Source organism: Gigantopelta aegis, chromosome 12 (assembly GCF_016097555.1).
Source record: "Gigantopelta aegis isolate Gae_Host chromosome 12, Gae_host_genome, whole genome shotgun sequence".
NCBI classification, from domain to species: domain Eukaryota; kingdom Metazoa; phylum Mollusca; class Gastropoda; order Neomphalida; family Peltospiridae; genus Gigantopelta; species Gigantopelta aegis.
In genome coordinates this window covers 37031673-37045959 of record NC_054710.1, presented here as the reverse complement: position 1 = coordinate 37045959, position 14287 = coordinate 37031673, and the positions used below count along the sequence as shown (strand labels likewise).

Genomic DNA, 14287 nt, shown 5'->3' with positions numbered 1-14287 from the left:
TCCTAGTAACCTCAATGACAATTCTTGATTTTACTATCAATGTAACATCCTCATCAACCCTTCTTGACGTTATTGTCATATGTAACCTTCTCATAACCTCAACGACCATTCTGGACTTTGTCATATGTAACCGCCTGAAAACCTCAATCAATAACCATTCTCAACTTTATTGATGTAACATCCTCATATCTTCAATATACAGTCCTGATTTTGTTAAATGTAACCTCCTCATAATCTCAACCATTCTTGACTTTGTCATATGTAAAATTCTCATAACCTCAAAAACCATTCTTGACTTTAATATCACATGTAACTTCCTCATAACCTCAAAAACCATTCTTGACTTTAATGTAATTCCTCATAACCTCAAAAACCATTCTTGACTTTAATGTAATTCCTCATAACCTCAAAAACCATTCTTGACTTTATTGTCATATGTAATCTCTTAACCTCAACAACCATTCTTAACTTTGTCATATGTAACCTCCTTATAACCTCAACAACCATTCTTGACTGTCATATGCAACCTTCTCATCACCTCAACAATCATTCTTGACTTTGTCATATGTAATCTTATAACCTCAACAACCATTCTTGACTTTATTGTCATATGTAACCTCCTCATAACCTCAATCATCTTTCTTTACTTTGTCAAATGTAACCTCTTCATAACATCAACAACAGTCATTCATGGCTTTGTCATATGTAACCATATCATAACGTAAAAAACAGTTGACTTTACTGTTATATGTAACCTCCTGATAACCTCAAAAACCAGTTTTGACTTCACTGTCATATGAAACCCCTCATAATTTCAATGACCATTCTTGACTTTATTGTCAAATATGACCTCTCATAGCCTCAATGAACATTTTTTACTGTCATATGTAAACTCCTCATAACCTCAACAACCATTCTTGACTTTATCATATGTAAACTCCTCATAACCTCAACAACCAATCTTGACTTTATCATATGTAACCTCCTCATAACCTCAACTATCATTCTTGCCTTTGTCAAAAGCAACCTCCTCATAACATCAACAATTCTTGACTTTAATGTCATACATAATCTCATCAACCAATAGAGACTTTATCAAATGTAACCGAATAACCTCAGAAACCATTCTTGACTTTTGTTCATATATGTAACCTCCTTATAACCTCCTATGGCTGTTCTCTACTTATTTCAGCGCCTGCAGGAATAGAGAAATGGACTACTGTACCTCCTGCGGCAAGTCTTCCTTACTGAGGTCATCCAAGCACGGTGATGCGATGTAGTCCTCGTCACTCGACGTCACGCCCAGCTCCTCTCCGTAGCTGTAGTGGATCCACTGCCACAGCTCCTTATTGTTCATCGGCTGAAACAGCACGGCAGTCAAAACTAATCAATATTACTACATATATCTTATTCACAACTGGGGCAGGATCTACTGGAGTGGTAAGTGTTCGCTTGATGCACGGCCGGTCTGGGATCGATCCTTGTTGGTGGGCCCATTGGGCTATTTCATACTCCAGCCAGTGCACCATGACTGGTACATCAAAGGCCGTGGTATGTGTTATCCTATCTGTGGGATGGTGCATATAAAAGATCCCTTGCTGCTAATCGAAAAGAGTAGCCCATAAAGTGGCAACAGCAGGTTTCCTCTCTCAATATCTGTGTGGTTCTTAACCATATGTCCGACACCATATAATCGTAAATAAAATGTGTTCAGTGTGGCGTTTAATAAAACACTTCCTTCCTTATTCACAACTGGCTCTGTCACTTGACAAATTGACCAATATTGGATTTTAAACACAAATGACAAATTCTATTAAAATATTGTTATTATATGTTATGCTAGGCTCAGATTGTCAACCGGCAAAATGAAGTTGGCCAACTTGATGGTTGCGTTGTAATTTCCCCAACTGCCAATTTGCGCCGGGTGCACTCAGATTAACAACTAATCAGTCACAGAAGTCGGATACAATGAAAATAAAAATGTAAGAGAACTCGAATAGCAACTGGACAGTCATAGAATTCGTGAGAGCAAAAAGTTGGCCAAATTTGTCATGGCAGTTGGTAGTTTGAGACTAGCATTATTTGGAGCGGGCTCTGTCACTCGCCAAATTTGCCAACTGTTAATTTTTAACACAAAAGGCAAATTTTATTTTAATTTGGTGATATAATTTCAGTAATCATTGACATTTCGTTGCTGGGTAATGGTGGGTTTCTGCTATTTTTCAGGTTGATAGATAATTTGGCCAAATATTTTGCACTCAGAGTTTACTCTGGTTATAGAAAGGTCCTTCATTTTCATTGACTGAAATGTCACATCAATCATTAGTAAACTCATTAATATTTATATATTAAGGAAAAGTCTTGCTTGTTCACTGGTTGAAATGTCACATCAATCATTAGTAAACTCATTAATATTTATATATGTGTATTACTGAAAAGTGTTTTTTTGTTCAATGGCTGTGAGTCACTAGTGATGTAACTTTATGCTGACCTCTAACAATGTATGTGAAAGTCACTAGTGATGTTATTTTATTTTAAACTCTAACAGTGTATGTGAAAGTCACTAGTGATGTTACTTTATTTTGACCTCTAACAATGTATGGAAAAGTCACTAGTGATGTTACTCTAAAATGTATGGGAAAGTTGACCTCTAACAATGTATGGCAGTCACTAGTGATGTTACTTTATGTTGACCTCTAACAATGTATGGGAAAGTTGACCTCTAACAATGTATGGGAAAGTTGACCTCTAACAATGTATGGGAAAGTTGACTTCTCACAACGTATGTGAAAGTCACTAGTGATGATACTTTACATTAACCTCTAACAATGTATGTGAAAGTCACTAGTGATGTTACTTTATTTTAACCTCTAACAATGTATGTGAAAGTCACCAGTGATGTTATTTTATTTTAAACTCTAACAATGTATGTGAAAAATAAAGTTTGTTTTATTTAACGACGCCACTAGAGCACATTGATTTTTTATCTTATCATCGGTTATTGGACGTCAAACATATGGTCATTCTGACACTGTTTTTAAGAGGAAACCCGCTGTCGCCACATAGGCTACTCTCTTATGATAGACAGCAAGGGATCTTTTATTTGCGCTTCCCACAGGCAGGATAGCACGTGGTTTACACCTACCCATTGAGCCTTGCGGAGCACTCACTCAGGGTTTGGAGTCGGTATCTGGATTAAAAATCCCATGCCTCGACTGGGATCCGAACCCAGTACCTACCAGCCTGTAGACCGATGGCCTAACCACTACGCCACCGAGGCCGGTATGTATGTGAAAGTCACCAGTGATGTTACTTTATTTTGACCTCTAACAATGTATGTGAAAGTCACTAGTGATGTTATTTTATTTTAAAATCTAACAATGTATGGGAAAGTCACTAGTGATGTTACTTTATTTTGACCTCTAACAATGTATGGGAAAAAGAAAGAAATGTTTTATTTAACGACGCACTCAACACATTTTATTTACGGTTATATGGCGTCAGACATATGGTTAAGGACCACATAGATTTTGAGAGGAAACCCGCTGTCGCCACTACATGGGCTACTCTTTCGATTAGCCGCAAGGGATCTTTTATTTGCGCATCCCACAGGCAGGATAGCACAAACCATGGCCTTTGTTGAACCAGTTATGGATCACTGGTCGGTGCAAGTGGTTTACACCTACCCATTGAGCCTTGCGGAGCACTCACTCAGGGTTTGGAGTCGGTATCTGGATTAAAAATCCCATGCCTCGACTGGGATCCGAACCCAGTACCTACCAGCCTGTAGACCGATGGCCTGCCACGACGCCACCGAGGCCGGTATGTATGGGAAAGATGACCTCTAACAATGTATGGGAAAGTTGACCTCTAACAATGTATGGGAAAGTTGACCTCTAACAATGTATGGGAAAGTTGACCTCTAACAACATATGTGAAAGTCACTAGTGATGATACTTTATTCTAAACTCTAACAATGTATGTGAAAGTCACTAGTGATGTTACTTTATTCTAAACTCTAACAACGTATGTGAAAGTCACTAGTGATGTTACTTTATTCTAAACTCTAACAACGTATGTGAAAGTCACTAGTGATGTTACTTTATTCTAAACTCTAACAACGTATGTGAAAGTCACTAGTGATGTTACTTTATTCTAAACTCTAACAACGTATGTGAAAGTCACTAGTGATGTTACTTTATTCTAAACTCTAACAACGTATGGGAAAGTCACTAGTGATGTTACTTTATTCTAAACTCTAACAATGTATGGGAAAGTCACTAGTGAAAGATGTTACTTCATTTTAATCTTCAACACACTGTGTGAAAATAAACTACGCTAGTGATATTTTTTTGACAAACTAAACACAAGAACTTAACATAATAAATGTAAAAATAAAATAAATGCTGTCATACATGCAAGCGACTATTACAATTATTTCATATACCTTTACCACGGTGAGTCTGTATATAAAAACACAAGATGAAAATAATATTTTCTTTTTAAAAAGTCCAAAACTTGACAGTTTTAAAAAGTAGAGTGAGTGCAACAGCAAACTTATATCCCGGTGAATACGATTTAAAATATTTCTATAGCTAAAACTTGAGTCAAATGTGAAAGATGATGTTGCCAGAAAGAGAAAACAGTTTGTGATCCCAAGCAAACAAAATGAAATCAAGCACAAATACCCACGAATCATCATGCAGAAGATGGACGTTTATGTCATTTAAAGGCATAGAGTAATGCTATTTGAATGGCATTGCCATGACGTTATAGTCTAGACTTTAAGGTTTATAAGCACGGGACCTGGACACACACTTCAGCTATCTGGGCTGTCTGTCCAGCACAGTGGGTTAGTTGTTAATTATTAGTAGTTAGTGAGAGAGAATAGGGTGTAGTGGTCTTACACCTACCCATTGAGTTGTTAAAACTCGCTCTGGGTAGGAGCCGGTACCGGGTTGTGAACACTGTACCTACCAGCCTTATGTCCGATGGCCTAACCACAACACCACCGACGCCGGTCTTATTTAGTCAACATGTAAGATTTTGTGGACATAGGACAATGTCATATCCATAGTCCGTCCCACAGGGAACACCTTTTTTCATGCTATGGAATTGACTGCAAGTTATTCATTTCTGAGCCAACCGTTTTCTAAATTGGACACAGACATAGTATTGTTTTGTTATTTCCAAAACACTTTTACTTTTCTTCTTCCGTCAAACAAAATAGAAATTATTTACAAAAAACATTTTTGCAGGAGGATGGGACGGACTAAAGATGTAATGAACTTGATTTTGTTTATTTCCTCATCTTCACTTTATATGAATAATTAGAGTTAACTATTTTCAATACAGTCGATTATGGATTTGGTAAATTACTAGAATGGAACAGATCAATTGTAAACCAGGTATACTTAACCACTGCGTATTACATGAATGCAACTGATCAATTATCATCACAACACCACTACCTTGCAGAATCAGAGCAAATAAGATGATGTGTAGTAAGTAACACCAAGCACTGACAACCAAAACTGGCAATGTACAAAGGCACATTTTTTACCCACAAAAACAAATTTTGATATTTAAAAATTTCAGAAAAATCCAAAAAGCAGCATTTTATTATTTCAAAAAAATAAGGTTTGCATCACTTCTGTTATGTTACCCACCTCAAACCCCCTCTAAAAACAGCAATACTACATGAAAGAAATGATGTGAAATAATTTACTACTCTCATTTTATCAACCAGTAGGTATATAACCAGTTCTGATTGTCTGCCCTTGACATGCAGACAGAAGTGTAAAACGTGTTATCTGCACTTACGAGTTCGCTAACATCAACTTGCTACAATCATCACAGAAAACAATGTTAGGTCAGGTGATCCAAGTATTACTAGCTAGAAACTACATGTAGCATCATGCATCTAAATCCTCTTTTAGTCATTTAAATTTTAAATCTGCAGATAAGCAATCTAAACTACAGTGCACTAATTTTAAAGCTGCAAATGTAAGCAATGTAAACTACAGTACAATACTTATAAAGCTACCAGATAAGTAATGTAAACTACGGTACACTAATTTTAAAGCTGCAGATAGGTAATCTAAACTACAGTACACTAATCTTAAAGCTGCAGATAAGCCATGTAAACTACAGTACACTAATTTTAAAGCTGCAGATAAGCAATGTAAACTACAGTACACTAATTTTAAAGTTGCAGATAAGAAATCTAAACTGCAGTAAACTAATTTTAAAGCTGCAGATATAAGCAATCTAAACTACAGTATACTAATTTTAAAGCTGCTGATAAGCAACCTAAACAACAATGCACTAATTATAAAGCTGCAGATAAGCAATGTAAACTACAGTGCACTAATTTTAAAGTTGCAGATAAGAAATCTAAACTGCAGTACACTAATTTTAAAGCTGCAGATACAGATATAAGCAATCTAAACTACAGTACACTAATTTTAAAGCTGCAGATAAGCAATCTAAACTACACTAATTTTAAAGCTGCAGATAAGCAATCTAAACTACACTAATTTTAAAGCTGCAGATAAGCAATCTAAACTACAATAATTTTAAAGCTGCAGATAAATCTAAATTACAATAATTTTAAAGCTGCAGATAAGCAATCTAAATTACAATAATTTTAAAGCTGCAGATAAATCTAAATTACACTAATTTTAAAGCTGCAGATAAGCAATCTAAACTACACTAATTTTAAAGCTGCAGATAAGCAATCTAAACTACACTATTTTAAAGCTGCAGATAAGCAATCTAAATTACAATAATTTTAAAGTTGCAGATAAGCAATCTAAATTACTGTAATTATAAAATTGAAGATAAGCAAAGGATACACGGTTTTCAAAATTTTGATTAGCAACATTTGTTAAGGTATTGAAAACAGATTAGCAACTACTATTTAACATTTAAAATTATGTAGCGATCTCTGAAAGTCACATGGCAAATCGTGAAGAAATATTATACAAAATGTTCCTCGATAAGCAATGTAAACTTTAATAATTTGAAAGATAAACAAGCTATCTACAAAATACAAATTACAATATATGCACAACATGTATTTTCAAAACGACAATCAAAAAACATTATTTACTAACCAAACCACAGCTAATATTTAGAGTATGCTTAACGTAAATCAAAATTCTAAGGATGGTTTTTATCTGTAACTTGTGGTCAGTATTACTAGAATAGGTTTATCCAATCAGACATACATTCATTCATTTGCACTTATTATCGTGCCTATATCCAATTAAGGTTCAAGCATGCTGTCCTAGGCACACAACTCGGCTATCAGGGTTGTCTGTCCAGGACAGTAAGTCATTAGTTGTTAGTGGTTAGTGAGAGAGAAGATGGTGTAGTGCTCTTACACCTCCCCATTTAGTCATTAAAACTTGCTCTGGGTGGGAGCTGGTACTGAGCTGCGAACCCTGTACCTACCAGCCTTATGTCTGATGCTTAACCACGACAACACTGAGGTCGGTATCAGACATAACTTTGGATCTATATTTTAATTCTAAGCAGGGGTGGAAATTAACAAATATTTCCCCTGGTCTGGAGGACTAGTAGCGTACAAAAGTTACTAGTCCCCAATAAAAACCACGTCCTACTATTGGGACATCCCTAGGAGATGAAACCTACACGTATGTCAGGGCTCACACGGAAAGACATTTTGGTTTAGCCAATTTTAAAATGTGTCGAGTACTTCTTTGAAAATGATTAAAATGTAGTTAATTGAAGGAATATTTTATTAGTTAAAAAACATTAAATTTTGTGGCCACTTTGTATAAAAATTAGCACTTAACTAATTTAGCAATGTACTGGGTGAGCTCTGCTTTGAGGGTTCTAGCAAGCTGTTAGGCTACCTACGTAGTACGTAGTATATCATGGTATCACGGCTAAATAGCTTGACAGTCAGCATCTTAAATTTGGTTCATATCTGCTCAGAATTACTGGCCCGGGGGACTAGCACAATTTAAACTGTACTCGTACCCAGTGATTTCTACTCGCCTCGGGAAAGTGTGCAAGCATTACTTTCTATCCCTGCTAAGGATGTCTTTGTCCAATCAGATTTGTAGCTGTTGGTCATGTGACCTACCTGCTCCATCAGTGCATTCTGCCATATTCTAAACAACATCATGTAAGATTTGTCACGAGCACCGAACGACGTGAAGAAATATTTTTCTTTATCAGACGTAATCTGAATAGCATTAGGAATAACCCGCGCTGTCTTTTCCTTCGTGATTGCCGTCACATCCTTACAGGAAATTGTAAGCTGGAACAGAAGAAAGGAATGTAAATAACATCATTATTTAACCAAATAACATATATCATTAAAACATGTCCACTTAATTTTTGTAAAGTTATTGTAAAACACCAAATTTGTTTCATATTTGGGAATTTGTTGCTTCAATTAAAGTATAATATCCTTCATTATGCATCATTATGCAAAACTTGGTACAATGACTTCCTTACCATGGTCTCCCAGTGAAAGATATTAGCCTAGAAACAAATCCAGTTTTGAGTTATGTACCTGTATAATAAAAGAGTTATTTATCACCATCTTCCAACGAAAGATATTTGTGTTTTGGGGGGTTTTGGTCAAAGAAGTTAAAAAACAAACTTTATTACCCTAAAGAAATTTTGCAATATTATTATTATATTTGTTCAACTTCTTGAAAAAAACATAATACAATACAAATATACAACAAATATTTACTTTAGAGTGATGTACATGTATAATAAAAGAGTTCCTTACCACCGTCTCCCAGCGGAAGATATTAGCATAGAAACAAATCCAGTTTTGAGTGATGTACATGCGACCTTGAACTAGAATATCTTTCTGAAGAGCACACGAGTAATCTGAAATGAACAAATAATAAAAATTATAATTTCTTTTTTCTGTTTTTTTTTCTTTCTCATTTATTGGTTGTTGTTCTTTGGAGGCCTTGCAGGAATGGCGGAGCAGGGGGGCCAATAAATGTGAATAAAAAATATTATTGGTAGTAAATCTTAAGGCAGAGATGAATTTTACTTGTAGAATGCAGGATATCTAGATTTCAAAATTTTACGGGGAAGCATACATCCGAAACCCCTAAAAACATTGCTTTACACCCTCAATCTTAGTCAAACTCCTCCCCCCTTTGCCCCCCCCAATGTCTACTTGCTTCTGTCATGCCTGGCTTGGGCTGAGATTTCACAAAAATATACTTGATTACTCTAAAGAAATTTGGCAATGTCATGGATGAACAAATATTATAACAATTATCAGTTCAACTTTTGGAAAAAATCATACAATTCAAATATAAAATAAAACATTTACTTTGAAATAGCAAGAAAACAAAAACTTTAATGTCAAGGATGAACAAATATTATTATATTAGTTCAACTTTTGGAAAATAATACAATACAATTCAAATATAAAAAAAATACTTACTTTGAAATAGCAAGAAAAAAAGTTCATAGCAGTTTGAGATGATTGTAACAGAGATCAACTGGTTATTAGGTGATCAGAAAATTGATCTCCTGTTGAGCATTGATGTTCTATTCGCCCTAAGTTGCATTATTTTGTGGTCTGGTGAACTATGTCTAGTCTTATTCACTATTACTGGTATTAGTCTCTCATCTGTGGAATATCTTTAAATGTTTTTCTGAAATCTTGACTTACCCACTATTGGTCTCTCATCTTCAGGGATATCTTTAAACGCTTTTCTGAAATCTTGACTTACCCATTATTGGTCTCTCATCTGTGGAAATATCTTTAAATGTTTTTCTGAAATCTTGACTTACCCACTATTGGTCTCTCATCTCCAGGGATATCTTTAAAAAAATTTCTGAAATCTTGACTTACCCACTATTGGTCTCTCATCTCCAGGGATATCTTAAAAAAAAATTCTGAAATCTTGACTTATCAACAACTATTGGTCTCTCATCTCCAGGAATATCTTTAAATGTTTTTCTGAAATCTTCACTTACCCACTATCAGTCTCTCGTCTGTTGGAATATCTTTAAACGTTTTTCTGAAATCTTCCGTCTTTGACTTGTAGGTTGGTGCCAGCATCTGAAATAGGAATTTAAAAATAAAATTGTTTTTTTTTGGATGGACAGACGGATAGAAGGCTGGATGGATGAATAAGTACATGCATGGATGGATGGATGGATGGATAGATGGACAGATGGATGGACATGCATGCATGGATAGATGGATGGATGGATGAACAGACAGATGAACACATGCATGGATGGATGGATGCATGGATGGATGAGTGTGTGGATGGACGGATGGACGGACGGACGGATGGATGGATGGATGGATGGATGGATGGATGGATGGATGGATGGATGGATGGATGGATGGATGGAAAGATGGATGGATGGATGGATGGACGGACGGACAGATGGATGAAAGGATAGATGGATGGATGGATGTGATTCCAGTCTCAAATAGCTCTCAGATAACATGCTGCTAATAGGCCCAAAAGCTGTTTTATCGGTCGTCCACTGTCCAAAAAATTTTTTTTTTTTTTTTTTTTAGTACTGCATCACAAGTAGTTGCTGAGCAATTTTCTAAATTATTAGCACCGTCACCAATGGCAATTTTTTTTAAAGTGACTTGTGCAGCAAATAAACACAATTGAAAGGTTTCTTGCTGTACAAAGTCTATTTCAAATATAATACAAAATTGTGTATACATTTTGGTGTACATAAACATTTTGCCATCGGTGAGCTTTATATCAAAGGCAGTAGCTTTTAATCCAATGGCACAAAAAGTACCATTGGTGACACCACTTACAACAGTTTATATCTCAGTGCAGGCGCGGATGCAGGATTTCTGAAAGGGGGGGGACTGATCTCTCCCCCCTGGATCTGCAACTGCAGTGACAGCACCTAGATGCACGTAGCTCATAACTATAATTTATGTAACTGACTGTCTGTTACTGAGATGAAACTTATGCGAATCAACTTGTGGTTATCTAAGATTTGAAAATTTTGCAGGGTTGAAAATTAGCAGTCGCCCGGTCGCCCATGGCGACCTTTATTGGCTAAGGGCGACTAAGAATTTTATAAAGGTAGTCCGTTGGGCGACCATCAATTTCAGGGTCTGGCAAGCATGGTTACAGTTAAAAAATGAAACATACTGAAACTGAACCGAATTGTGACAGAACACACCGCTTCTATGCTGTCGCGAAATGCATATCTGACAACAAAAGACATAGACCATGCTCTATATTTTGACAGCGCCTGACTCAGCTTCTGTGGTTTTGGGCCGGGTCTTTCTAAAAATAGAGCTCAAAACATATTGAAGACACTGCATGTATTTTTTAAATCTGGAAGTCGTCGGCTTATTGGAATGGACTGGATACGCCATAATTATCTAGTAGAGCTTCTATTTGATAATTGTTATGGTGAAAAAAAAAAAGAATCATATTTAATTAGCTTATATTATTTAGTGACAAAATCAAATTCTGTCTTGTATATCGATAAAATTCACACCAACGTGAGCGCATGCGCACCTATAAAAATAATCATTGAATTTTCCATTACTACAGGGCTTATTCCAAATGCCAGTTAATTGATAGTCGTTGTCGGTATCACAAACACACACACACATACACACATGCTCGCGCGCACGCACACACTATTACATTTTACTAAGGCAGAAAATATTAATTTTAGGCCATTGTCCGTTTGTGTCAAAAGGGAACCGATGAATTGGCATGTACAACACATGTAACTTCACAATGAGTAACAATAAAAGTCATATAAAAACATATTAATTTATTAAATGTTAAACACATCTCAAATAAAACAAAAATGGCGCAGGGGTGAGGGCGAGTTCAGGGTAAGTTAAAAAATATATATTTATAAATTACCATCAAACTGCATAGATTAAATTTTCTTTTCCAATATACGTTTAAATCAATTGATGGAACATCCAAGGTAATATGGACGACAAAACCGTAATACATGATCAGGGCCATATGTCTACACAATCCAGTCGAATGGGCATTTGGCAAAATAGTGGATGATTCCATGGACCTCTATCTAGTGTCTCGAATTTAGGACAGCCATTCCTTGAGATTGTATCGCTCTTGAATCGCTACAAAGAGGACTGCCAATCCCAGACTAGTTTAATTACTAAAGCACAGGCAGTTCTACTTTTAGTCTCTTTATACTGTATTTTTTTTTTTTTTTATACTACTCAAAAGAATTTAAGGGTAAAAAATTTATAACCAAATAAGTTTCAGAGTGTATTAGATTGATGATGTAAACTACACCAAAAATTTAATTTATTGTTCCATATTTACAAAAAACCACAAATAAACGTCACTGTATACCAGAAAGTCACATGACATGCTGTCAAAGTTGAAGGTTGTCAAACATGGATTTTACACATTAGAACATTCGTTTAATAGTGTGTGAATCCACCCCTGGCGCGAATACACTCGACACATCGTTGCCTCATGCTGTTGATCAGACGTCTGAAGAACTCTTGGGGAATGGCCTGCCACTCTGCCATAAGAAGTTGACCCAGATCATGAAGGTTGGCCGGAGGGGCATGGTTATCCCGAACTCTCCTGCCTAATTCGTCCCAGGCGTTCTCTATTGGGGCCAAATCAGGCGAATATGCTGGCCAATCCATCCTGGCGATACCTTGTTGTCTGAGAAAGTCCGTTACCACCCTGGTGCGGTGGGGTCTGGCATTGTCATCCTGCAGAACTGCCCAGCCGCCAATCTGCTGAAGGCCTGGGAGAACCAACAGCCGGATAATCTCATTCAGATAGCGGATTCCATTCAGATTGCCATCCACCACATAGAGGGGGGTCCTGTGGTGGATAGAGATGCCGCCCCACACCATGACGCTGCCACCACCGAACCGGTGACGTTGTCTAACGTTAACGTCAGCGAAGCGCTCCACAGGATGTCTGTAGACACGAACCCGACTGTTGTGGTGGTCGAACAGCCTGGCGACGGCAGCGTAGATTATTGGCTCTTAGACAATTGCGTATGGTTTGATCAGACACTCGAGTTCCAGTCGCAATCCGCAGATTGTCACGTAATCGGCGTGCAGTGGTTGTGCGTTGACGTAGAGCCATATTGGTGATGTAGCGGTCCTCTCTATTTGTAGTGCTTCGGGGTCTTCCCGAACGTGGACGATTTCGAACAGAATTCGTTGCTTGGTACCGTTGCCACAGTCGGCCAACGACACTCTGACTGACACCAAGTCTCAGAGCAACATTTCTTTGCGTATTGCCATCCTGAAGCCAAGCAATAGCCCTTCCTCGATCATCGATAGTCAGTTGACGTCGTACCATTGTCTAATTTGGAGTGTGCACCGTACACGAACGCAAGCTCCAATTATACGGAAATTCAGCATTGGGAACATGGAATACACATGCAAAGCGTGCAAATGAAGCGCTTTGTGAAAAAGCAAGTTATGGGCACTTAGCAGACCTTTCGCTTTCGCCCTAATTTACGTGCAAATGTAAGCATGTTTTCGCCATTAGAACTAGTCAATGACAGTGGATTTTAATTCATTTATGGGTTGCTTAGACCCACTTTCGTCAAAATGGAACAATACCATGCGTGACATTATGGTCTAGCTAATATAATTGACATTCAGAAAATAATGTCGAAAATATCGTCTGACCCTTAAATTCTTTTGAGTAGTATACTTCAAAGACAATTCAAGTCATGCACAATACCTTGGCTGTTCTAGCATTTTGTCTTCACACCTGTATTAAAAATGAGATTTAATATGTACAATTTAATGGTACTTTGTAAAGTCACATTTTTATTTGTACTGGATTTCTTTTTTCATAACATGTTATTTGAGTTTGTATGGGTCTAAAACTTAAGAACATATTTTATATGAATTTTAACTTTATTCATTATGAATTTGCATGCCAATTCATCAGTTTCCATTGTAGCAAACAGACTATATATGGTGAACACATGGTTATTCTTCAACAAAGAACATTCTAATTTTGATTTTGGTTGTACCTTTAAGTTACAATGTGAAAACCTCGAGGGTTAGTTGAATTTGAGAAGGGCCAGTAAGATTTGTCTTCAATTGGCCCTGCTGGCGACCATGGTTTTCATGCTAATTTTCCAACCCTGATCTTGTCCCCTGAACTGTGAAAACAGTAGTTCTTTTAAAAGCTGCAAATCTGTTGAGTGAAACATACTGTATACTATGACTTCTTCTTCTTTTCAATTGATCTGTTAAATAAAACGTACCGTATACCAAGATTTCTTCTTTTTTTTC

At 36.7% G+C, this 14287-nt stretch overlaps 1 protein-coding gene across 2 annotated transcripts in view; it reads right to left on the bottom strand.

Moving 5' to 3' along the window:
* LOC121386328 (protein Aster-B-like) overlaps positions 1-14287 on the bottom strand; it is a 71418-nt gene that overhangs the window by 28909 nt on the left and 28222 nt on the right. For both annotated transcript variants that reach the window (XM_041517196.1, XM_041517197.1), the window contains exons 5-8: positions 9994-10078; positions 8777-8880; positions 8117-8293; positions 1226-1360 (exon numbers count right to left, since the gene is read on the bottom strand). In XM_041517196.1, coding sequence (XP_041373130.1) covers positions 1226-1360; positions 8117-8293; positions 8777-8880; positions 9994-10078 — 501 coding nt within the window. The remainder of the gene's footprint in view (positions 1-1225; positions 1361-8116; positions 8294-8776; positions 8881-9993; positions 10079-14287) is intronic.